Genomic DNA, 26,709 nt, shown 5'->3' with positions numbered 1-26,709 from the left:
CCTAAAAGAGACAATGTGGAAAAGTGCCATGCAGAACAGCCTTCCAGGCAAATGGGCTTTGCTAGCTCCTTACATGAATGAATGAATGTCTCTCCCATAGTTTGGAAACAAAGCTCTCCCATAGTTTGGAAAAAGAAAAACAATATGCCAACAGCAAAACCTAAAAAGGAAAAGAAACAAACATGAAATTCACTTAATCACCCCCCAAAAGTGAGCGTGAACAAAATAAAGATGAGAGCTTAATGAACTAGAAAGCAAATCAACTTGATCTACATAATCAAAAGCAGATTTTATTTTAAAGGTAAAACTTTTGGCAAGCTAGCTTCAGAGATAAAAAGAGCATCAAAAAACACAAGCAATAAGAGGGTACAGAAGTACTGATGAATTAGAGATCTTTAAATTATATGAGAATAATACAAACAACTTTAATGCAGTAAATGTGAAGGCCTAGATAAAATGGGCAATTTTCTACAAAAAACAAATTTTGAAAAATGTTCCAAAAACAAAAACTATAAAATATTTGAGATGGCAAGAAAAAAGCCTCAATAATAACAATAATGATGATGCTGATAATAGAAGCCACAGACACCTATCATTAAGACTAACTGTTGAACAGTTTTTAAGACCCTTTTTATGTCTATTAACTGAATTAAGTCTTAGAACGATATGAAAGAGACGCTAATGTTTATTTTACAGATGAGAAAACTGGAACCAGAGGTAAAGTAAGTGGTCCCAGGGCCACAGCTAATTTACGTGGGCAGCCTGGCCCCAGAGTTCACCATCTTAACAGATGACATCCTTCACTGTCTCTCCAAAGAGCAGCAGCCCTAGTTTTGCAGATCAGCTCGACTAAAACCTAAAGGAACAAGTAATTCCTACATTATAATCAGTACTCCAGAGCACAGAAAATGAAGAAAAGTTTACTCAGTTCATTATATGTGACACACAAGGATAGGAGCTTTACACCAATGTCACTTATGAACACAGATGCAAAATACCTAAATGAAATAGTAAGTGGAAACCAGCAATAGACTAAAATGATAAGAATATCTGACCAAGCAGGATTCACTTGAAAGTACAAGGATGCCTTAATATTAGAATACTGATTAATTAAAATCTGAACATGTTAAAGAAAAGAAACATCTCAGAGTACACAGAAAAGATACTCAAAATTCCACATTTCTTTGTGATTTAAAAAACAAACAAACAAATCCTTTGCAAATAAGAAATGTAGCCATTGCTCCAAAATCAGCAGCAAACCATTCAATATTGTACTAAAGATCTTGGCTAATAAACAACATAAGACAAAAAGAGAAATATTAGAACTGGAAAGAAAAAATAAACCATCATTTTATATAGCCAAAATAATTAACTGAAAAGTGAAACTAATTTTAAAAATCAGCAAGGTTACAGGCTAATGAAATCAATATTCAAATATCATTACCTCTTTTATGCAGTAATAATTTAGAAAATGAAATAAATATAAAGCAGCAAAACTTACAAACTATAAAGGTAATGCCCTAGCAAAAAGGTCTAAGGTCCTCACGGAGATAGATGAAATGGAGGAGAGAGTTAAATAGCTAAAAAAAGAAAATTTCTCTCAAAATTAATGAATTGAATGCAACTCACAATACTCCAAAAGGATTTTTCATCCCACTTGTCAAAATGACTTCAAAATTCATATGGAGTATTACAAATGCAACATTAGTCAAAACCTCTTCGAAAACCCTAGAAGAGAGGGTGACTGAATGCTAAGACTTACTGTAATTACAGAAATTCTAAAAGTATGGCACTAGAACAGAACGAACTGACAGATCCATTGAACCTCAAGTATGAAATTCAAAGCCAGTCACACACCCATGGGAATGTGTCATATGATGGATATGGTGTTTGAAATGGTATTGGGAAAGCAGTATAATCACCTCAGGTGGGGGCGGGGTGCATCAACAAAATTGAATATCTAACGCATACCAAACACAAAAGTAAACTCTAGATGAACTAAAGGCCCAATTTTAAAGTCTAATTTCTTACATGTATTAAAAGAAAATAAGGTAAAGGTATCTTTACAGCATCCGGGCAGTAATGTATTTTTCTTTCTAAACCAAAATGTAAGCTTTATTACCATTAAAGATGATGTTGGAGAACATGGCTTAGATGTGTGCCAAACTGGTTTTCAAATCTGAGCTCCATAATTATTCAGACAAGAAAAGCACAGGTCCTCAGCAAAGCATCCATCTGCAATGCAGGAGATGCGAGTTCAATCCCAGGTCAGAAAGATCCCCTGGAGAAGGAAATGGCAACCCACTCCAATATTCTTGCCTGGGAAATCCCACGGGCAGAGGAGCTTGATGGGCCATAGTCCATCGGGTGGCTAAGAGTTGGACACGGTGAGCACACGTGCATCCCAGTGGAGGAAGAGCCTCTGCATCAAATGAGCAAAGGTTAAGAGAACTTGTGCTGTCTGCAGAACTGCAGATCTCAAATAGAGATAGAGAGAGGCCCGTCTCCCTAATACACGGATCAGACAAGAAAGCCACTTCTTCCCTGGGGTAGAGACAGGCCAAGATTATTTTAAAAGAAGATTCTTTCATATAAATGGAAAGAGCAGGAATGAGAAATAACTGTTTACCCTAATAAAACCTAATGCAGACTCTCAGTTTCTATTATTGGAGGATTATGCATAAACTCATGGATGGATTTATTCATTTATTCACATTCACGCATTATTATTATCTAATTCACAGGAGTAAAAGCATTCTTAACCCCCTACCTTCTCCAGCAAAACACAACCACCACAATCCCACAGAGGAAAAGACTGGTAAATTTCATGACACTTAAAAGGCAAGATGAGGGAAAAGGGTTACGTCTAAAATTGTATACAATTGCAACTTGTATACAATAAGACTGGTACACAGAACATATGAATAACTCCTAAGAATGAATAAGAAAAAGACAACAACAGAAAAATGGGCAAAGTAGCAGTTTATAAAAGAGGAAACAGACAATAAATATATTTTTTAATGTATAATTGATTTCACCAATAATCAAGGGAAAGCAGACTAAAATGAGTATCATTTTTCTCTCATTAGACTGGAAAACTGGGAAGTGTGAAGGTTATCAAATACAGTGACAGTTGAGAATGTAAACTGGCGCAGCCACACTCAAGGGCAAGTTGGCAGTACCTATTAAAACACACACACGTCCTCTACTATCCAAAAACTCCTCTCCAAAACACTGTTCTCAAAAACACCATCTGGAACCTATTTGCAGGGCAGGAATATAAATGCAGACTTAAGAGAATGGACAGGTGGACACAGTCGGGGAGAGGAGGGCGGGATGAACTGGGAGAGCAGCACTGACGTATACACACTCAGTTCAGTTCAGTCGAGTCACTCAGTCCATGTGTAACACAGATGCTAGTGGGGAGCTGCTGTATAGCACAGGGGGCTCAGCTCGGCACTCTGTGATGACCTAGAGGGGCAGGCTAGTGTCTTTGGATGGGGGAGTAAGAGGGAGATTCAAGAAGGAGGGGATATACATACTTACAGCTGATTTACTATGGTGTATAGCAGAAACCAACATAACATTGTAAAGCAATTATACTCTAATTTTTTTTAAAGATACAAATGGATTTGCAAAACAGAAATAGAGTTACAGATATATTATGGAAGGTAAATTTATGGTTACCGGGGGTAACAGTGGGAGAAGAATAAATTGGGAATTGGGATTGACATATACACATTACTATATATAAAACATAACTAATAAGGCCCTCCTGTATAGCACAGGGAACTCTACTCAACACACTGTAATGATCTATACGCGAAAAGAACCTAAAAATGAGTTGGACATATGTATATGTGTAACTGATATATGTATATGTATAACTGATTCACTTTGCTGTATACCTGAAATTAACACAACATTGTAGATCAACTACACTTTAATAAAAAAATTTTTTTAAAAGAAAGAAAAAATAAACACCATCTGCCCATACTACATAGTACCATGATAGTACAACAAGGTTCATTCTAACAGCTTTGATACAGTGACAAAGCTGGAAATTACCCAGTGTCCACCAATGGGAGAGAGGTGCATGAATCTATATGAGGGGCAATTAACATCATCAATGGCCTAAAGGAACCAGAGATATGGAGTGCCTCACCCTTGTATCACCTTTTCACACACATCTCTAGCACCACAGCACAGAAAACTCTAGGATATAAATGGATGGCGGGGGCGGGGGTTTGAGACAAGCCAGCTTTGCAAGCAGAGTTGCTTTCACAGAAGGTCAGTAAGTGTCCAGAGCAAGGTCCCAGGTAATCTCTGCTTGGATTTCCTTGAGAGATAAGCTCCTCTTAGTTACAACCTTTTCCTACATGTGGCTCTAGCCTGTTGCCTGGTAGGGACAATAGCCTCATGCATGCAGCCCATTTACTGAGTTTCTGCTACATGCAAGGCTAAGTCATCAAAGAGCCGACAGTCTTCTCAAGGAGACAAGTAGACAGGAAATTACACTATGGTGTGCCCAGCAATCAACAGGAGGTGTCATGGGAGCAGGGCGCCTATATTGGAGTGGGGTGGTATTTGGATAATGCCAAATGGAGATGGGCGGAGAAAGCAATGGCACCCCACTTCAGTACTTTTGCCTGGAAAATCCCATGGACGGAGGAGCCTGGTGGGCTGCAGTCCATGGGGTCGCTAGAGTCAGACACGACTGAGCGACTTCACTTTCACTTTTCACTTTCATGCATTGGAGAAGGAAATGGCAACCCACTCCAGTGTTCTTGCCTGGAGAATCCCAGGGACAGGGCAGCCTGGTGGGCTGCCGTCTATGGGGTCGCACAGAGTTGGACACAACTGAAGCGACTTAGCAGCAGTAGCAGCAGCAAATGGAGATGGGGAGGGTTCGGTAAAACAGAAGGACAGCAGGCAGAGCCTAGTGCAACACGGTCACCAATGCTGCTTCTCACTAGCAGAAGGGGGCCATGGATGACCACAGCTCTCAACAGTGAGAGCCTTAACTCAGCTGTTTCCTCTTGTAACAGTCTCTGCACACAGCCTCCCTCTGTGAACAGCCACTGTACAGAAACAAAGGAGAAGGTCCAGGGTCCCTCCTATAGCAGCTGACCTTCACGAGCGCCCACAGTCAGCTCAGTTCTCATGCTGTATCTCTGTTCAGAAAGTTCTTTAAAGGTCCTATATTGAGTCTATGGAGGCTCAGATGATGAGAGAGCCCACTTTCAACTGGATTATTTAATGAATTTTTACCCAATGTGCCCAAACTATTGAGCTGGCCAAAAAGTTTGAGTTTTCCCATAACGTTTAGAGTAAAGGTCCTATATATTGAGTCCATGGAGGCTCAGATGATGAGAGCCCACTTTCAACAGGATTATTTAAGAAGAATTTTTACCCAATGTGCCCAAACTATTGGGTTGGCAAAAGAGTTTGACATGTTTGGGAAAACTTGAACAAACTTTCTGTCCAACCTAATATTTCCCAGTATCAAATGTTTCCTTAACAACCCAGTAATGTGTGGCTTTGTCACCAAATACATTCCAGTCACAGGCAGACTATTCCAAAGTACCAGCACTGCTCATGTGATGGGAGAATGGAGCACAAGTAATTTACAGGAGGTGCTCTTGTCACCGTGGAAACGTGGTCCCCATGGCTCTGCTGTACTGGGATGTGTTGTGTGCACCAGACACGCAGGCGTACTTCAGCCAAAGCTTGAGAAATAAAAAGGCATTCAGTATGATTCTCTCCATTAGCTAAACCATAAACAGAAAATCAGAAATGTTATGAGGACTGTACATGCTATACTTAGGGAAGTGAATGAAAAAACTAATTACCTTAAAATGTTAAACCACTTTCGAAAAAAATGTTATTCTTGCAAAGATAAAAGCACTCTCAAAATCTCTCAAAGAAAAGGAAGTGCTAAGTTAGTGTGATAAATTCTCTCATTCTAGTTGGGAAAACAAGTACAAGAGATAAACTTTCGGAGGTCAAATGCAGATGCATCTAAATAGCGATGTATTCAACCTTGACCCTGCAACATCCTCCTTTGATAAATACCCGTACCTTTAAATATACAGATATTTCCAGGAGATGAAGAATGGGCACATTTCCCTTTCTCCTTCCCTTCCTTTCTCTTTCCCTTCCTTTCTCTTCTCCATTTTTGTTACCATAACCCAGAAGCCCCCAGACAGGTTTTCATAGCACATGTCATCTTGGGGTCTTCAAGGCCGCAGGGAAGATGGCAGGCGTGGACAGAGTTCACGCCCATTGAGTTGGGTGTGGGAAACCCTAGACATGGAGCTGATTCAGAATCTCCTATGAGGAGTCTGTGGGCTGCCTGTTCTCAGCCTGGAAAGCAAGTCAGCTGTATTGGCTTTTCTGAAAAGCTTGCTTTTGGGTCTCAAACTCCGTAGTATTCAGGAGGCAATCCATGGACGAGAAAGAGCCCCCAACCAGTCCAGGTCCTGGTTTGCCGTGTGTGTCTCTGACACTGGCTACTACACAGTCATTTTAATTTTTTTATCTGAAGATCTGTTTCCTTGTTATAAAATGGTGGTATCTCTGCCCACTTCGGAAATCCTGTGAAGGTCTAATGAACCTCAAGCTAAAAAGTGCTTTTACAAAACAAAGCACAAAGAGGTGTAACTGAATAGAGCAACATGGCAGACTGCTCACAGACATCACATTCTGATTAAAATCCAAGGCTTACACAGCAAGGAAGAGAGAACAATAAGAGATCCTCAGAGCGATTTCCTAGGTAACACCTGAACTGAAAAACAAATCGCACTGCATGCAAGGAACTGACAAGACAGACCACCCACATTTTCAGGTTTAAAATGGTTAATACTCTCACTCAGGAGACTGGCCACCAGCAGGCCCTTCAGGGGTGTTTCTGGCAACTACATGAGATCAGTCATTTTCAGCAAAAGCTCCTCTCACTAGCTACCTCTGATGACAGCTGTTACATTTAGCCTACTATTTGCACTTTCCTCTTTTATCATTTATTTTGTCTTCATAGCATTGACTGTTTACAGGATAAATTTTAGCAGTGCTGTCTGTATTCCAGGTATGGGTTACAGTCAGGAAACTAAACTCTCACTTCATAGCAACTTAAGATATTTATCCTGTTAGATCTGAGCAGGATTCCTATCTGGTGTGGCAATGTGAGGTCACTTGTGTTCAAACGTGTCATCTGGATGTACTTGCACTGTATATATTTAAAGCGACAGCTTGATCAGTGTTGACATATCTTTATGCCCGTGAAACCATCACCAAAAGCAAGAGGCTATTTCCCATCACCCCCAAAAGCTTCCTTATGACTCTTTAATAATCCCTCCCGCTTCTAACACCATCCTCTGGCAACCACCATCTGCCTTCTGTCCTATAGATTAGATTGCACCTAGAATTTATTTTATTGATGTATAGTTGATTTGCAATGTGCTAATTTCTGCTGTACAGCAAAGTGATTCAGTTATACTATATATACATTTTTCACATTCTTTTCCATTATGGTTTATCACAGGGCATGGAATATAGCTCCCTGCGCCAAGTAGGACCTTGTTGTTTATCCATTCTATATATAATAGCTTGCATCTGCTAATCTCAAACTCCCAGTCCTTCCCGTCCCAGCCCCCCGCCCCCTCTGGTAAACACAAGCCTGTTCTCTCTGTCTGTGAGTCTGCTTCATAGATAAGTTCACTTGTGTCGCATTTTAGATTCCACATATAAGTGATATCATACGGCATTTGTTTTTCTCCTTATTACTTACTTCACTTTGTATGATAATCTCTAGGTCCATCCTGTTGCTGCAAATGGCATTTTTTCATTCCTCTTTAATGGCTGAGTAATATTCCATTGTGTATATACCACATCCTCTTTATCCATTTATTTGTTGATGGACATTTAGCTTTTTTCCATGTCTTGGCTACTAGGATTGCATCTAAAAATTTATATAAGTGGAATGATGCAGGCATATCTCCTTTTACTGTGCTTTACAGATACTGTATTTATTATAAACTGAGGGCTTGTGGCAACCATGCATTGAGCAAGCCTGTCAGTGCCATTTTTCCAATTACATTTGCTCACTTTGTGTCTCTGTCACATTTCGGTAATTCTCACACTGTTTCAAGCTTTTTTTATTATTATTATATTTGTCGTGGTGATCTGTGATCCATAATGTTTGATGATACCTACAACTGAATGAAGGCTAAAGATGATGGTTAGTGTCTTTAGCAATAAACTACTTTTAAAATTAAGGTATATATGTATATATTTGGATATAATGTTACTGCACACTTGCATACAGTATAGTGTAAATGTAACTTTTTATGTACTCGGAAATCTAAAAATTTACATGACTTCCTTTATTGCAATATTTTGCAATGGTATAGAATGAAATCCACAGAATCTCCAAGCTATGCCTGTACACTATTAATGTATTTCTTTTGGCTTTGCATCTGGAACCCACCTTAATTATTCTGAGTTTCATCCATGTTGTATGAGTCAGCAGTGCCTTTTTTATTGCGGAGTAGTGCTCCACTGTATGGATACACCACCTTTTCACCTATTCATACACATTTGGATTAGTTTTAGGTTTTGATATTAGAAATCCAAAGGCAATAAACATTTGTTTGAGGGTCTTTCTACAAATGTATATGTTCATTTCTCTTGGGTAAATATCTAGGGAAGGAATGGCTAGGTCATATTGTAAATGGATGTTTATGTTTTAACAAACCTCTGAACTCTTTTCCAAAGTACATGAACCATTTTATCCTCTCATCATCAACATATGAGAGCTGTAAATGGTCCACATATTTTCGTTTTTTTCAAGTTTAGACATTCAAATGGGTATGTAGTGGTATCTTATGGTGGTTTTAATTTGTAATTCCATGGAGATTAATAATATTGAGCAATTTTTCATATGCTTATTGGCTCTTCATTTATCTCTTCTCCTAGGAACCATCTGTAAATCTTATGCCTGTTCTCTTATCAGATTGTTTGTCTTCTTCTTGTTGTTGTTCAGTCGCTAAGTCATGTCCAACTCTTTGCAACCACATGAACTGCAGTATGCCAGGCTTCCCTGTCCTTCACTATCTCCCCGAGCTTGCTCAAACTCATGTACATTGAGTCAACCATCCAACCATCTCATCCTCTGTCACCCCCTTCTCCTCTTTGCCCTCAATCTTTTCTAGTATCAGGATCTTTTCCAGCGAGTCAGCTCTTTGCATCAGGTGGCCAAAGTATTGGAGCTTCAGCACCAGTCTCTCCAATGAATATTCAGGGCTGATTTCCTTTAGGATCGACCGGTTTGATCCTTGTACTTTGCCAACAAAGTCCTTTGGACTCTCAAGAGTCTTCTCCCTCCAGCACCACAGTTGCAAGGCATCAATTCTTTGGTGCTCAGCCTTCTTTACAGTCCAACTCTCACATCCGTACATGAATGTTGGGTCTTCTTATTAAACGGTTCTTTACGTGTTCTGGAGACAAGTCTCCTTTCTGATGTGTGTATGCTGTCTGTGCAGTCTTGTCATAAATGGTGTCATAGCAAAGGTTTCTTACTTTTATAAAAGACCAGTTTTCAATTATTTTATTTTATGGTGCAAACTTTTACTGCCAAATCTAATAAATTTCACCTAAATACCTAAATGTTCTGTTTTACTTTCCTTTAGAAGTTTTAGGGTTTTGGATTTTACACTGAGGTTTTTGATTCATTTTGAGCTAGTTTTTATATAAAGGTAAATGTCCATTTTTGTTCATAAAGCTTTCCAGTTGCTCCAGCACCATCTGTTGAAGAGAGATTTTTTTCCCTACTAAATTGCCCTGGCACCTTTGTTGAAAGCCAGTTGACCAGCTATGTATGCATCTATTTCTGGGCTCTATTCTCCATGAGTTAAAAGTCACTCTGTCGTGTCCAACTCTTTGCGACCCCATGAACTGCAGCACGCCAGGCCTCTCTGTCCATCACCAACTCCCGGAGTTCACTCAAACCCATGTCTATCAAATCAGTGATGCCATCCAGCCATCTCATCCTCTGTCGTCCCCTTCTCCTCCTGCCCCCAATGCCTCCCAGCATCAGAGTCTTTTCCAATGAGTCAACTCTTCACATGAGGTGGCCAAAGTACTGGAGTTTCAGTTTTAGCATCATTCCTTCCAAAGAACACCCAGGACTGATCTCCTTTAGAATGGACTAGTTGGATCTCCTTGCAATCCAAGGGACTCTCAAGAGTCTTCTCCAACACCACCATTCAAAAGCATCAATTCTTCGGCACTCAGCTTTCTTCACAGTCCAACTCTCACATCCATACATGACCACAGGAAAAACCATAGTCTTGACTAGACGGAGCTTTGTTGGCAAAGTAATGTCTCTGCTTTTCAATATGCTATCTAGGTTGGTCATAACTTTCCTTCCAAGGAGTAAGCGTCTTTTAATTTCATGGCTGCAATCACCATCTGCAGTGATTTTGGAGCCCCCCCAAAAAAATAAAGTCTGACACTGTTTCCACTGTTTCTCCATCTATTTCCCATGAAGTGATGGGACCAGATGCCATGATCTTCGTTTTCTGAATGTTGAACTTTAAGCCAACTTTTTCACTCTCCACTTTCACTTTCATCAAGAGGCTTTTTAGTTCCTCTTCACTTTCTGCCATAAGGGTGGTGTCATCTGCATATCTGAGGTTATTGATATTTCTCCCTGCAATCTTGATTCCAGCTTCTGCTTCCTCCAGTCCAGCGTTTCTTATCATGTACTCTGCATACAAGTTAAATAAGCAGGGTGACAATATACAGCCTTGACATACTCCTTTTCCTATTTGGAACCAGTCTGTTGTTCCATGTCCAGTTCTTACTGTTGCTTCCTGACCTGCATATAGGTTCCTCAAAAGGCAGGTCAGGTGGTCTGGTATTCCTATCTCTTTCAGAATTCTCCACGGTTTATTGTGATCCACACAGTCAAAGGCTTTGGCATAGTCAATAAAGCAGAAATAGATGTTTTTCTGGAACTCTCTTGCTTTTTCGATGATCCAGCAGATGTTGGCAATTTGATCTCTGGTTCCTCTGCCTTTTCTAAAACCAACTTGCACATCTGGAAGTTCACGGTTGAACTGAACTGATTCTCCATGAGATCACTCCAGCCAATATAACTCACTTTCATCAGAGCTCAGTTCTCTTCTGTTTAGAAACTTGTGGGCTGTGGCTCTAGAATAAATGAAGAGGTCAATCTTGCTGAGGTGATGGAATAATTCTGTCTAAAGTAGTAAGAGTGGGATACCATTGATGATATAACAGCAGGAATTTTCTGACTTTCTCTGTGCAGTGCTGGGGCGATGTTGGAAGGTTGGATGGATGGTGAGGACCTTGACTGTGTACACGTGTCTGTTTTTAAAGTATTTGGGAGTCAATACAACTCCCAAATTAAATTCAGAGTTATGCTTGACAGCATGTCATATGGGAACATGAATCTATTGTTCATAGCAGATCCAGGAATTATAGGTTATTGTACAAGAAGGTGCCTACACCATTACCCAATCTGAGCTGAAAATAGGATCCCTGAATGCATTTCCTGGATGGTTCAATACAGACTAAGCTTCTAGAACTAAAGGCATCAGAAGGTCCACCAACTTCCTCAGAAACCTCTTCTCTGGTCCAACAACCATAGTATTAGTCAACGTCCACTCAACAATTATTTGCTAAATGCATCATCTATATTGTTTTATTTTCTTTCTTAGCAAGCTTCGCAAGAAGACTGCTATTACTATTTCCATTTTACAAAAAAGAGACTGAGACATAGAAGGCTGGGACTCCTGCCCCATCTTTCTCTAGTTAGGAAGAGGCATAGTTGGGCTCTGTCTCCCTGACCTCAGCGTCCACATTTTTTTTTTTTTTTTTTTTGCTGCACCACAAGCATGCAGGATCTTACTTCTCCGACCAGGGATCAAACCCATGACCTCTACAGCAGAAGTTGTTGCTGCTGTTCAGTCACTAAGTCTTGTTCAGACTCTTTGGGAGCCCATGGACTGCAGCATGCCAGGCTTGCCAATCCTTCACAATCTCATAGAGCTTGTTCAGATTCATGTCCATTGAATCAGTCATGCTAACTATCTCATCTTCTGCTATCTAACTATCCCTCTTCTCCTTTTGCCTTCAGTCTTTCCCAGTATCAGGGCCTTTTCCAATGATTTGGCTTTTCACATCCAGTGGCCAAAGTATTGTAGCTTCAGCTTCAGTCCTTCCAGTGAATATTCAGGGTTGATTTCCTTCAGGGTTGACTGGTTTCACCTCCTTGCAGTCCAAGGGGCTTTCAAGAGTCTTCTCCAGCACCACAATTCAAAAGCAACAATTCTTCAGTGCTCAGCCTTCTTCATGGTCCAACTCTCACATTCTTACATAACTACTGGGAAAAAACCCATAGTTTGTTTTTTTTTCCTACAGACCTTTGTCAGCAAAGTGATGTCTCTGCTTTTTAATATGCTGTCTAGGTTTGTCACAACTTTTCTTCCAAGGAGCAGGCATCTTTTAATTTCATGGCTGCAGTCACCATCTGCAGTGATTTTGGAGCCCAAGAAAATAAAATGTCACTATTTCTACTGTTTCCCCATCTATTTGCCATGAAGTGATGGGACTGGATGCCATAATCTTAGGTTTTGGAATACTGAATTTTAAGCTGGCTTGTTCACTCTCCTCTTTCACCCTCATCAAGAGGCTCTTTAGTTTCTCTTCACTTTCTGCCATTAGAGCGGTATCATCTTCATATCTGAGGTTGCTGATATTTCTCCCAGCAATCTTGATTCCAGCTTGTGACTCATCTAGGGCACTGAATCATCAGGGAATTCTCTCCCACATCTTTAACCACAAGGTGACATGCCTCAGAGTACTCACTCAGTACAAGATCCTCAAGAAACTTACTCCCATGGATGAGGCACTTGCTCCAGAAGACTTGAGGCGGACAAGCTGACTGGGTAGGCAGCATGTCTGTGAGCCTGCTCACCTGGGCCCAAGCCTTCACTCCTGACCCCTCCATCCTCTCTCATGTCGCCCTGTTAACCATCTCCTACCTCCCAAGGGAGGTCATACAGAATGGATTTGAAAGACTGCTGGGAAGGCTGAGGGGAGGCTGGGTTTGAAGCTGAAGGGACAAGAGGAATGGGAAGGAAGGGATGAGTGTCTTCAGACAGAGCATCTGTGAGAACAACAGGGGCTAGAAGGGGGTGGAAGGACTTGAAGGGATCTCCCTAAGGAGGAGGAGGAGTCAGGCAGGCAGTGACTGAGGGTTCCAGGAGGAGTGAGTGCAGAGGCGCCATTTCCAAAGAAGTGGACAAGGTGGGAGCTCAGAGGGGAAGCGAGAGGCCCTGGGTGAGAGGGAAGGAGGAAGGGGAGGAGACAAACGGGTATGGGGAGGGGGCAGGCTAAGCTGGTTCCATCCTCTCCACCTGGTAAAGATGGACCAAGAAGTGACAAGCTACTGAAGAACTTAAGGAAGTCTTCCCAGTAACTCCTGAATGCTAAACACCTCACAAAACCAAAAGCCTACAAATCCAAGAGTCACAGTCACTGTGAAGGAAGACCCTTGGGGGATATTCTCGCCCGTGGACTTGCAAGTACAATCCTAATATATCCTTTACCAGAGTTATCACTCTAGCTTTGTTCCTGAGAGTGAAATCCCATCGGGGGCCTGTGCAAGGACACCACTGACGGCCCCCAGCTCTGCAAAGCCAGCCAGGCCTCTGAGTGAGGGGGATATAGCAACACTGAGGGAAGAGATGTGCCCAGAAAGCAGGCAGCCACCCCGCACTGTGAGCCACCTTCGTGTCCCACGAGGCCTGGAAATGAAACAGGGCTCACGACTGGTTGCCTGAAAGAACACAGTTGTGAGGGGGGCTCCCTCCTCTTGGTAGAAGCTCCTTTGTTCTGGTGGGTGGGATGGAATCTCAGGCAAGAACTTAGCTGAGCAAAAACAAGGGGAGGTTTGAAAGCAACCCTGCGACTCGAGGAAGAATCAAAGCGATGCCGAGCAACCACTCCTGACCCACAACAGAGTTATTTTTCCTTTCTTCCTTCTCCACTTTCCGTTCTCTATTCTTTCCTCCAGACACACTGGAAACAAACAGGAAACAAACGCCTAAGAAAAAGAAAGCAAGCTCACACAGATCCCTTGGTCCCTGTGGCTGCTCAGCCTCTAAGAGCCTTCTCCTCCCTGGACCTCAGCCTGTCTCCCCAGTGTCCACTCTTCCTTCAGATCACAGTGGAGGCCCAACACGCCTCCCCCATAGCAGGCTTGACTGTCTCTATTACAGCCCTCATCACCTAAATCAAATGTTTAGGCTGTCTGGGTCTCTCCCCAACTGTGAGCTCCTGGAGATGGGATGGGATTTCACTCTCAGGAACAAAGCTAGAGTGATAACTCTGGTAAAGGATATATTAGGATTGTACTTGCAAGTCCACGGGCGAGAACATCCCCCAAGGGTCTTCCTTCACAGTGACTGTGACTCTTGGATTTGTAGGCTTTTGGTTTTGTGAGGTGTTTAGCATTCAGGAGTTACTGGGAAGACTTCCTTAAGTTCTTCAGTAGCTTGTCACCTCTTGGGCCATCTTTACCATCTCCAGCATTTGCTGGAGAGCAAATGCCAGCTCCTAGGAGAAGTCAAGGCCTTTGCAGAGCAATGAAGAAACACTAACCATTAGTGCTAGTTGACTCTGAATCCCCAGTGCCTAGACAGTAGGCACAGTAAGGATCAGTAGGCACTTATATGGCAGCAATTATTATTATCAGCATATGACCATATATTATTCATTGCCAATTGGGAACAATGCGTCATTGTAATTATAATTGTTATCACTTTTAGTGCATGTGACTTATGGAGGAGGATAGGCCCAGACACTGTCAAGAGCTCAAGGTAAACAAGTCACAGTATACAAACAGAAAAGTGTAATGAGCTAGTACAACTCAACAGGTCACTGAGAGAAAGTGCATGAGAAAGGATGAGACTTCCTGGGTCATGGGATCTGACATAATACCTTCGGCTTTCGCCAAGCACACGACAGTTGATGGAGCAATTCCACATTCATCACATCGTTTAGTTCTCACAATGCTTGTTGTGGAGCAGGGGGCGTGACACCCATTTACAAAGAAGGAAACTGTCTCTCAGAGAGAAGACACAATTTGCCGGAAGTCTCACAGCCAACGAGTGGTGAGTTAGACTTAGAGGACAACCTGCCCATAGTGTGCTGGGTGTTCCCAAAAGGAAGGGGCCCAGAGTTGGCTGTGGCCGCCTGAAGCCAGAGACAGACAAACACCAGTCCTATCCAGCCAGGGGGAGGGGGACCAGGAGGCAGGAAAGAGGGATCCAGGGGCCCATCTGAAAGGAACTCAGGCCACAAGCAGTTCAGAAACTTTAAAATCAGAACGTTAAGACCATAGTAGCACTGTCTCCTGTTAATAATATCGATTATTTTAAGTAAACAGCTCACTTGATCTTTATCATAAACCCCTGATGAAAGTATTGTCCCCATATGGCATATCCGGAAGCCCAGAGTCAGAGAGATTGAGCAATTTGCTTGCAGTGGTCACATGGGTACTGTGTGGGGCGGGAGGAGTCACTCAGCCTCCATGCCCTCCCCTCTTTCCACATGACTCCATGTAACCCCTGAATTCCCTCATTCCCTACTTCTACTTTTCCATGGCTTCTTGGTACACTTGCCTGCATGCTTTTCAACAGACAAAGCAACAGGAGCACACCCTGGTCAGTGGCACAGATTGCAGGGGGCCCGCATGGTGGGAGCAGCAGTGGCAGCCAGAAAATGCCAGGGATGGAATCAGCTGGGAGCCGGGCACCTCTGCCTGAATATGAGAGGACAAGAAAAAGCAAAGCAAAAAACAAATGGAGAGGGTTTAAAAAAAAAAAAAAGGAGAAGAAATAAGACAGAAGGTTCAAACTTGAAAAGCCAATGAACAGTGGGACCACGGAATCCCACAGAATCAGGAGCCAAGACAGCCTGAGACGAGGAGACAAGGGTTCAAATCCAGGCACTGCCACCAGCTAGCTGATGACCTCAGGAAGCTCACTTCAGCTTTCAGAGCCCCCAGGTGCCACCACAAGAGAGAAGTGTGCCACCTGTCCCTGCCTTCCCTTCTAGAGCGTGGTGCGTGTGAAAACAGCAACACAATGATGCTCATGTCAAAGCAGCCACAGACATAATACCAAACCATTGCCACCGCATCTGCGGCGGCACCCACACTCCCCAACTTCTAGAACCACAGTTCACGCAGAGTTTCTGAGAAGGCTCTTTTGGAATCTGCTTCATCAATGATCCAATGAGACCCCATGCAGGCCATAACGGAGCAAACTTAAGCCATCTGCCCAAAAGGCCCTTGCAGGAGACACTATGGAATCCTTTTGCAGGTCCCCTGAGAATGGGCTGGCCTGTCTCCTCCAGCATGAGGCTGCTGAGGAGCAGGCGACAACATGGCTCAGATCCAGCCAACTTCACAGGAGGGCGATTCCTAACCGCATGGCTTTCTTTCAAAACTCACCCATTCTCACAAATTACTCGCACTCTGAGAATTGTGCCCATGACATTAAAAAGAAAGCTGCTGGGGAAACAGGCCTGGGGCAGGGAAAACATTGCTTCAGACAAACCCATGTAACAACTTGATGGAAATCATACATCAAAAGGTAATTCTGGGGACTTCCCTAGTGGTCTAGTGGTTAAGACTTTGTCTTCCAATGCAGGGGGTGCAGGTTCGATCCCTGCTTGGGGAGCTAAGCTCCTACATACATCATGGCCAAAAAAACAAAACATAAAACAGAAGTAATACTGTAACAAATTCAATAAAGGCTTTTAAAATGGTACATATAAAAAAAATCTTTTTAAAAAAAGGCAGTTCTGCAGACGAGGGCAAGGGTGAAGGTGTAACTTGGATGTAAAATTTAGGATATCAAAACCCTAAACTCCAGTCTCCCTGGTTTCAACCACCACCAACTATGAGCCACCAAGAGGCACAGACTGCATTTGGTCTGCTGGAAACTAATCACCTGCTCCTAACCAGGGTTCCCCAAATATTTTAAGTATAAATATGCCTTGGTTACTTGGTTACATAAATATGCCAGAGTCTCCACAACTCTGAAGGTCTAAAAAAACAAATAAATACAACAGACCACTTTACATCTTTCCTTAGAGTTCTGACAGGATGACCATAAGCAGGTATGATTTTTAAATCCCACACCGGGACTAATACCATACAGTTGGTGTGAACCCTACCAGGGCAGGGACAGTCTTGGTTCAATCATAGAGGTCTTCACCCTCTCTGATCTCACCTAGGCGGGGCATGAGATACCCTAGCAATGATGTGGATTTTAACTTGGTGAGCTTCTTCTCTTAGGAATATTTGTACCATAAGATATAAGGCTGCTTCCAGTTAAAACCCCTGGAGATCCCCTGGAGAAGGGAATAGCTACCCCTGCAGTATTATTGCTGGGAGAATCCCATGGACAGAGGAGCCTGGTAGGCTGCAGTCCATAGGACTGCAGAGAGTCGGACACAACCGAGAAACCAACATGTTCACTTTCCCTTTGTTCAAGCTTCAGATTCTGGTGGAATGGAACACATGATAGTCAGTCTGATGAAGGAAGACGATGAACAAGTCCAGATTCAAGGTAACCAGGAAGACCAAGGTAAGATAAGATATAACATATGGAGTATAAGACATGGGATTATTTGCTTGAGCCAGCTCTTCTGAAAAAGATGAAATCCATAGGTAGGTACACTACTACCCTGCTATCCATCTTTCCTCCGTGTCACTGAGATGTTAGTAGCGATGATAAATAACAGGCAAAAACAAGACAAAAACAAGGAGGGCCGCAAACAAGGTCTATGAGCACAGCTATCCATTCTACATCAAGTAAGCCCTGCCTCACATTAATTTTTAACACCTAAATAAATGAAAATGTCAACAAGCCCAGTGCTGAAAATTCCCACCAATAAACATTTCTTAGAGTGGAGTCAGATTTCCACCCCTTGTAAAATGCAAAGATGTTATCTGACTGACATCTTAATTAATCACACAATACTTTTATGTCTAGATGTGGCTCAGACAGTTAAGAATCTGTCTGCAGTGCAGGAGATTGGGTTTGAGCCCTGGGTTGGGAAGATCCCCTGGAGAAGGGAATGGCTACCCCTCCAGTATTATTCCTGAGAGAATCCCATGGACAGAGTACCCTGGCAGGCTGCAGTCCATAGGACTGCAAAGAGTTGGACACAACTGAGCAACTAATTTTTAAAGGGCTTCCCTGGTAGCTCAGACACTAAAGAATCCGCCTGCAGTGCAGCAGACCCAGGTTCAATCCCTGGGTCAAGAAGATCCCTGGAGAACGGAATAGCTACCCCTCCAGTATTATTGCTGGGAGAATCCCATGGACAGAGGAGCCTGGCAGGCTGCAGTCCATAGGACTGCAAAGAGTCGGACACGACCGAGAAACCAACATGTTCACTTTCACTTTGTTTAAGCTTCAGATTCTGGTGGAATGGAACACATGATAGTCAGTCTGATGAAGGAAGACGATGAACAAGTCCAGATTCAAGGTAACCAGGAAGACCAAGGTAACATAAGATATAACATATGGAGTATAAGACATGGGATTATTTGCTTGAGCCAGCTCTTCTGAAAAAGATGAAATCCATAGGTAGGTACACTACTACCCTGCTATCCATCTTTCCTCCGTGTCACTGAGATGTTAGTTGCGATGATAAATAAGTTAAGGTCCTGAGGAGGTACCAAGGGAATGGCTCTAATCTCAGGTTCAAGCTGGCGAGGGGTGGGAGCATTAGGTACACAGGACAACTTAACACAGTCACTTTAACAGCTCTACTAAAAACAGTGTAATGCCCACTCCATTTTCATCTTCCCCATAAACACACACACACAAATGTAATACATTACCCCCAAAAGATTAACATGTGTTTTTCTAAAAGTGAAACTAAAGGTCTCATAACTTAGGCCTTTTATAAGATGGTGCACATAGTCGAGCACAAGCCAAGTCACACCCTGAAAGAAGAGCCCGTAATTTTGCATTACATCACTATGCAACTTATAAACAGGCGCACCTCATTTCACCTCACTTTGTAGATAATTATTATTATTTTTTTTTTACAAATTGAAAGTTTGTGGTAACCCTGTGTCCAGTAAGTCTATTGGCACCATTTTTTCCAACAGCATTTGCTCACCTTCTATCCCTGTGTCACATTCTGTTAATCCTCAAAATATTTCAAACTTTTAAAAACATTTTTATTGAAGGATAGTTGATTTACAATGTTGTGTTAGTTTCAGGTGTACAGCAAAGAGAATCAGTTACATATATACATATAGCCACTCTTTCTTCTTTAAAAGATTCGTTTCCCATATAGGTCATTACAGAGCATTGAGTAGAGTTCCCTGTGCTACACAGCAGGTCCATATTAGTCACCTATTTCATATAGACTCATGTATATACGTCAATCCTGATCACCCAGTTTACTACCCTCCTCCCCCCGCGTTTTATTACATTTCTTATGGTGGTCAGTGATCTTTGATGTTACCATTGCAAACAGATTGTGACTTGCTGAAGTCTCAGATGATAGCTCACTTATCTTTGCAATAGGTATTTTTAAATCAAGGTATGTACATTGGTTTTGTTTTTTAAGATATAATGCCATTGAACACGTAACAGACTACATATAATAGACATAGTATTAAGATAACTTCTATGTGCACTGGGAAACCAAAAAAAATGTGTGATTTGCTTTATTGCATTAATTGCTTTATGGTGACAGTCAGGAACTAAACCCATCATATCTCTGAGGTAAGTTTGTAGAGAGAATCATTGTAATGGCAGTATCTTCATCTCCTGATAGGTAAATTAGCCTCCAGGAGACTGTAAAAGTCTTTTTTTACCAGTATGCATAAGATGTGGAGCAAAAATAGAATCAGAGTGCAAAAAAAAAAAAAACAACAAAAAAAAGAATCTGGTGCCTCTCACCAAGAAAATGAGGCGAAAACACACTTTAATATGAAATTGTGTCCTCCAGTTTCTGCATTTGAATGTTAGTTGTGTCAGAAAATCTAATGTGAATAGATTTATGTACTGAATTGAGGTGCAAGGGCAAAAATAATTCTTACTATAAGTCATTGAATTGGATGCAGAACAGATGTAAACAACACAGGTTGGATCACTGCTCTATAAAAATCACCTCGTTTCTCTTAATATAAAAGACATTAAAAGTAGTCAAAAGACACAGAACATGCACCAGCTCAACTATCTTTTTGTCTTGCCCAGTGCTTTTCTCCGCCGAGTCATTTACATTCTAATATGAGGTCTTCTGGACTCCTAAGATACTGTTTATTTTCTCTCCACCTGCCCAACTTCCCCCAGTAAGTCTGGGGTGAGAGGTAATACAAGAGGCTGGTACCCTCAGGAAAGACTTAAGAAAAAAGAAGAAACTTACAACTTCCGGGAGCAGCTTCGTTGAGAGGTCATGGATAGCTTTGACCACTATACACACAGATGACAGAAGGAATATCACCCCCAAGATGACACAGGCTCTGCAAAGAAACAGAACATTGGGAATCACCTGGGAGAACTCCATCTGGCTACTTTACACAATGGCAGTGACAATGACACAACCCGAGGCCCTAGATCCACCATAATTTGCCATACTGCAACCATGCCCACCCACAGTATCAGAATTAATACTGAATCATTTCTAGAACACAGTTCAGTGATTTATCATCAAAATCAACCCCATGTGAAAGGGTCTCACCATCCTACATGACCTCACAGCATCCCACGAATGCTGGTATGAAAGGATCTTCAAGGCCATGAAATCCTTCTCCTGCCTGGCAACACAGCATGTCACCCCTCCTCTAGCTGGAGTACAGAGTTTAATAGCAAAGAGTGGAGGTTCTGACGTGAGACTTTCCAGGTTCTACCATTTAACCTGCTGCTTGATCTTGGTCAAGCTACCAAACTTCTTTTAGCCTCTATTTCCTCATCTGTCAAGTGGGAGTAACATTTCCTACCTGAAGATAAAATAAGATAATGCACAGAGCATAAAAAATTAATCCATTAATCCTGGCTTAAATGATGGAAGAGAAAAACACACCCTGGATGTCTCTTGCTGATAGAACAGGACAGACACTTTTGGATTTTCTCAAACATAAAAAGAGGAATGATTCAGTAATGACAAAAGAAGAGAGTTCATCTGCTGTATTTAAAGTGGATGATCAACAAATATCTACTGTATAGCATAGGGAACTCTGCTCAATCTTATGTGGCAGCCTGGATGGTAGGGGAGTTTGGTGGGGTAGGTGGGGAATGGGTACATATATATGCATTGCTGAGTCCCTTCACTGTCTGCCTGAAACTATCATAACATTGTTAACTGACTATACTCCAAAATAAAATTAAAAGCAAAAAAAATAAAGAGTGTTCATGGCAGGATGAAGCAATTCTTTTAAAAAATAAATGAGAGGAGTCAACCAAGACACCATGCACAGGAGAGGTGAGAGCAAGTTAGGAATGAGGTCATGGGAAAAGTCAGAGGACACCCAGCCAGGGGAGTGGGGTGGAGCTGGGAGGATGACTATGGGGCTTGGGATGCACCAGCTGGCAACCCAGACACTCACAGGAGGGAAAAATACAGAAAATGAAAGTAAACCTGAGGAAATGATGATAGAGATACAAGGGTCAAAATACCAAATGAAAATGAAAAGAAATAGAAAAGAAACCAGTACGAGAAGCCCTACATCATTCCTGCCCCAACCTGAGGTCACCATCACCTAGCAGCCTTCTCAGCCCTCCTCCAAAGCTACAAAATAAAACCATTTTTCATTGCCCATGCTTTAATTACCATGTTCTGGACTAATAGAAGGACCCAAAGAGGCACCTACTTAGAATCCTAACCAGCCTATAGACAGACACCTTTTCCCAAACCTAAGGGTCAGAAATAAGGAGGTAAACAGGGTGCATGGAGTTCACTCCAAAGGCTTCTTATCAACACATTAGTAGTAGGTTTTATTCTCTCAAAAACACAGATAGGAAGGTACTTCAGCAGCAATCCAGTGGTTATGACTCTACTTTCCAATGCAGGGGGTTCAATCCCTGGTCAGGAAATTAAGATTCCCACATGCTCTAGCATGAGGCCAAAAAGTAAAATCACAACATCAAAACCACAGGAAGAAGCGATCAATGTGGGCTGGGGTGAAACACAAAAGAACAAAGGAAAAGTAATAAGCAGGCTGGGGCTCTTGGTACAGACTTGAGCTAAAGAGAATCCTGGACCTATAAACCAGGCAGGTGATCCACCCCGGGCACCATACATCCTCATAAGGAGCCTGGGGGGAAACATACACTTGAGGGGATGGTGGGGGATGGTGGGGTGTGAGTGTGTGTGCTTGCATGTGTGTGGAGAGATTACAGGTAGGTGTGTGGGGGTCGGTGGGTGGGTGGGTGTGGGTGTATCGAGATTACAGGCAAAAAGCACCCAGGGACACAGCAGCAGAAATGAAGAAGGCTACAGAAGGTGGAGTGCCTGGCGCTGGTCACCACAGTCCTGGCAGGGTGATCAGGCTGGAGGGGACCACAGCCAAGAGGGGCATCATGCAGAAATGAGACGGCTTCCTGGAGGGCCCTTTAGTGACCAGACACCAGGGCAGGACAGGGATTCCAGGGCTTGGGGGATCAAAGCTCCCAAAGCAACTGGCCCAAGGCCCAGCTATCCCACAGGGCTGATGACTATGGACCCACTGTGCCCAGCACTTGAAGTAACCACTTCTACCTGCTAGCAAACAGGACCGTGAGAGGTGCCATTTCAGGAAAAGAGCCTAAAAGTCAGGCCTCCACTCAAGTGACTAGCACACATGCTCTCTCTGCTTCACCCTTTCAGATAAATTTAATCTCCAACTAGGTTTTCTAGCCCTCACACTTTACACCCCACTGAGGAATTTTTTGGAACAGTATCCCAGGGACTGCCACTCAGGGTCAATCTTATCAGAATCTCTAGGAGTGAATACAGGCATCTGTATTTGCTTTTTAAATTGCTTCTCAGAAACAGAAATAGACCCACAGACATAGAAAACAAATTTATGGATACCAAAGGGAAAGAGTGGGGGAGGGATAAACTAGGAGATTTGAGATTAACATATGCACGCTATTGTCTTTCTTGTACAGAGGAGCCCTAGTCCATGGGGTTGTGTTGAGTTGGACATAACTGAGCACCCATGCTATACTATATATAAAATGGATAAACAGAAAGGTTCTCCTGTACAGCACAGGGAACTCTACTCAATATCTTGCAATAACCTATAAGGGAAAAGAATCTGAAGAAGAATGTGTGTATGTATGTGTGTATATGAAGTGAAATGTTAGTCGCTCAGTCGTGTCCGACTCTTTGTGACCCCCACGGACTGTAACCCGCCAGGCTTCTCTAGAGTCCATGGGATTCTCCAGGGAAGAATACTGGAGTGGACTGTCGTCCCCATCTCCAATATGTATGTATATACATATATATGAAAAAGTGAAAGTGTTAGTCACTCGGTTATGTTCAACTCTTTGCAACCGCATGGACTGTAGCCAGCTGGCTCCTCTATCTATGGAATTCTCCAGGCAAGAATACTAGAATGGGTAGACATTCCCTTCTCCAGGGGATCTTCCTGACCCAGGGATCGAACCCAGGTCTCCCACATTGCAGGAGGATTCTTTACCATCTGAGCCACCAGGGAAGATACACACACACACACACAAACACACACACACACGTAAAATAGAATCCCTGTGCTATATACCTGAAACTAACACAACACTGTAAATCAACTATACTTCAGTAGAAAAATGAAGCTCCCCAGGCAGTTCCCTGAATAATCTCTCAGGGCTGAGTCCCAGGCCTAGTTCAAGGGAAGGCCCTGTCCTTAGTGAGCTTCCACTATGGGGGGAAATCCATCCTTCTCTGAACAGAAGGGACCCCCCCCCAGCTGCTGAGGAAGGAGGGGTCTAATGTTCCCTGAGAAACCTGCAGCGCACCCGTTATTTGATCGGTCTTCTCTCACTGAGGCATGAGAGAACCCAAGTGAGAGGCACCACTTGGGTGCTAAACCTTCTGTAGAGCATTTACCACAACATCCTCAAGAAGCCTCCATCTCCAAATCCCTCAGAGGGGACAGGAACAAGCGTCTGAGCTGCTTCCTGACAGGGGCCAGTGGTGCTGCAGGACTCTATCTTTCTCCCAGTCAACACAGGCACACCTTGATAACGCACAAAAAGTGGATTTGGGTTTTGCTGGATTCTGTTAAGGAGACAGGTATAAAAGATGCAGTGGTCTCCTTACATAATATCTTGCTTATATACCTTCAATCAAAACTACCTAGAAGTTGCTTAAGGGTGAGAACTATATCTTCATATCTCAATATCTATAGCAGCACCTGGCAGGTGCCCCTGCATGCATCTGTAGAGTATATATAATCATTAACTGATCAGAGCCACAAATGGGGTCCACCCAGGAAGGTCTGACTCCCTGAAATGAAGTGTTAGTTGCTCAGTCATGTCCAACTCTTTGTGGCCCCATGGACTGTAACCTGTCAGCCTCCACTGTCCATGGAATTTTCCAGGCAAGAATACTGGAGTGGGTTGCCATTTCCTTTTCCAGGGAATCTTCCCAACCCAGGGATCGAAAGTGGGTGGCCTGCATTGAAGGCAGATTCTTTACCAGCTGAGCCACTTCCCTATATTAACTGATTACCTAACCACTGACTGATTTGTAAGTTTCCCCCCATAGAGTTTAAAGGGGCATCAACCACTTACCACTGGGGATGGGAAGAGGAAAGAGACTCCTAACACTTGAGCCAAAACGCCTATGGAATAGCCCACACTGTAAAACAACTCCGAAATGTAATGAAAAAAAAAATCCAAAGAAATTGATGATTTGTTTATTCATGTTGAATTTTACAGATCTATCATATTTGCCTCAAAAATATACCTACAAATACGCTCCAAATGTTTTAAAAACCTATTTTCATCTTTTTTTAAATGTGTTTCAAATTCAGAAGCCAGTCACTCTTGCATCAACACTGCTGGAAGCCTGTGTGTCAGAGCTCCCCCATAGCTGAAAGCAGCTATTATTAGCTGAGCGTGTGATGCCATTTTTTTTTAACATGTTATTAATAATATATTGTGTTTACACAGCAGCTTTCTCCTCAGGCACTCAAGAGTTCTGCACATCAGCTCCTAAATGCCCTGGTGGCCACTGACCAGACCTAGGTTTTTGTTTTTCTGTTATTTCATGGACTGGAGGGGTCAGGGGTCGGGAGAGGTTTGTTTCACAGACACAAGGAGTCAAAACGGGATTGTGGAGGACTGGCAAGCTTCCCCAAGGTCACCCCAGGAATCTGAAGTCCACCCAGAAACAGAAGCCAGGTCTCCTTACGCCCTCCCAGTGGTCAGCCTCCCTGGCCACTCAAAGGCTCTGGGCCTTCACGTGACATCCTCATGCCACCACTGCCCTGGGACTGCAGCGATCTCCCGGAAGCAGAGAAGATTTGGGTCAGGAGCAAACGCTGCAAATGTGGCTGCTTCCGAATGGGCAACTGTGGGCTGCTTCCTGGTTTGTGGGGAGGTGGTGAGGGATGGGGGAAGGGACCTGCTCCATCAGAGCACCACGGCCTTCACCTGGAGAGGCCAGCCTGGCAGGGAAAGAAGGCAGTGTAGAGCCAGGTCACTGCAGCGAACACAACTCCTTCTCCCTCCAGCCCAAACCCTACAGCGGGAAAACACTGAGTCAGAAAGAAGCAAAGGATGGCTTTTATAATTTTCTGGATTGTTACTTAATCCATGTACTGGCTTATTTAAGAGCTCTTCCATCCTCACTATACATTTGCCTTCCCTATTGTAGTTTCCCTTTCCTAGATACAAAGGCCCGTACGTAAAACAGATAAGTAACAAGGATTTACTGTATAACACAGGAAATTATACCCAATATCTTGTAGTAACCTTTAATGGAATACAATCTACAAAAAAAAAAAAAAAAAATCAAATCACTATGCTATATATCTGAAACTAACATGATATTATAAATCAACTATATTTCAATTAAAAATAATAAAATTTGGGGTGAGGGATAAATTGGGAGATTGGGATTGAGGTATACACACTACTAATAAGGACCTACTGTACAGCACAGGGAACTCAGCACTCTCTAATGGCCCATACGAGAAAAGAATCTAAAAAAAAACAGAGGATATCACTGATTCACTTTGCTTATACCTGAAACTAACACAACCTTATAAATCAACTATAGTATGCTCAATACAACTTTTAAAAATACAAGATAAAAGAAATAAAACTTAATTGAATAAAAAAAGAAAGAGGCAAATGAACTGCTTGTTGTTATTGTTCAGTCACTCAGTTGTGTCTGACTCTCTTCGACCCCCGGGACTGCAGCACGCCAGGCTTCCCTGTCCCTCACTATCTCCTAGAGCTTGCTCAAACTCAAGTCCATCGAGTAGGTGATGCCATTCAACCATCTCATCCTCTGTCGCCCCCTTCTCCTCAAATGAACTGCCCCCCCTTGAATACAATGTCCCAATCCAGACTGAAGCTGCATTTAAATTCTCACAGGACCAGTGATTATAAAAGCATAGTCCATGGACCAGCAGTCTCCACATCACCTGGGAAC

The 26,709-nt window shown here is 42.7% G+C and overlaps 1 protein-coding gene across 3 annotated transcripts in view; it reads right to left on the bottom strand.

Moving 5' to 3' along the window:
• Positions 1-26,709, bottom strand: part of TMEM163 (transmembrane protein 163) — a 331,185-nt gene that overhangs the window by 26,213 nt on the left and 278,263 nt on the right. For all 3 annotated transcript variants that reach the window (XR_011569628.1, XM_070799912.1, XM_019973637.2), the window contains one exon: positions 20,491-20,587. Coding sequence is in view for 2 of the 3 variants with exons in the window: in XM_070799912.1 (XP_070656013.1) it covers positions 20,491-20,587 (97 nt within the window). In the remaining variant the exon portion in view is untranslated. The remainder of the gene's footprint in view (positions 1-20,490; positions 20,588-26,709) is intronic.

This window comes from Bos indicus, chromosome 2 (genome assembly GCF_029378745.1).
Source record: "Bos indicus isolate NIAB-ARS_2022 breed Sahiwal x Tharparkar chromosome 2, NIAB-ARS_B.indTharparkar_mat_pri_1.0, whole genome shotgun sequence".
NCBI classification, from domain to species: Eukaryota; Metazoa; Chordata; class Mammalia; order Artiodactyla; family Bovidae; genus Bos; species Bos indicus.
Note: the sequence above shows the minus strand (reverse complement) of the source record. Positions and strands in the feature narration are given on the sequence as shown.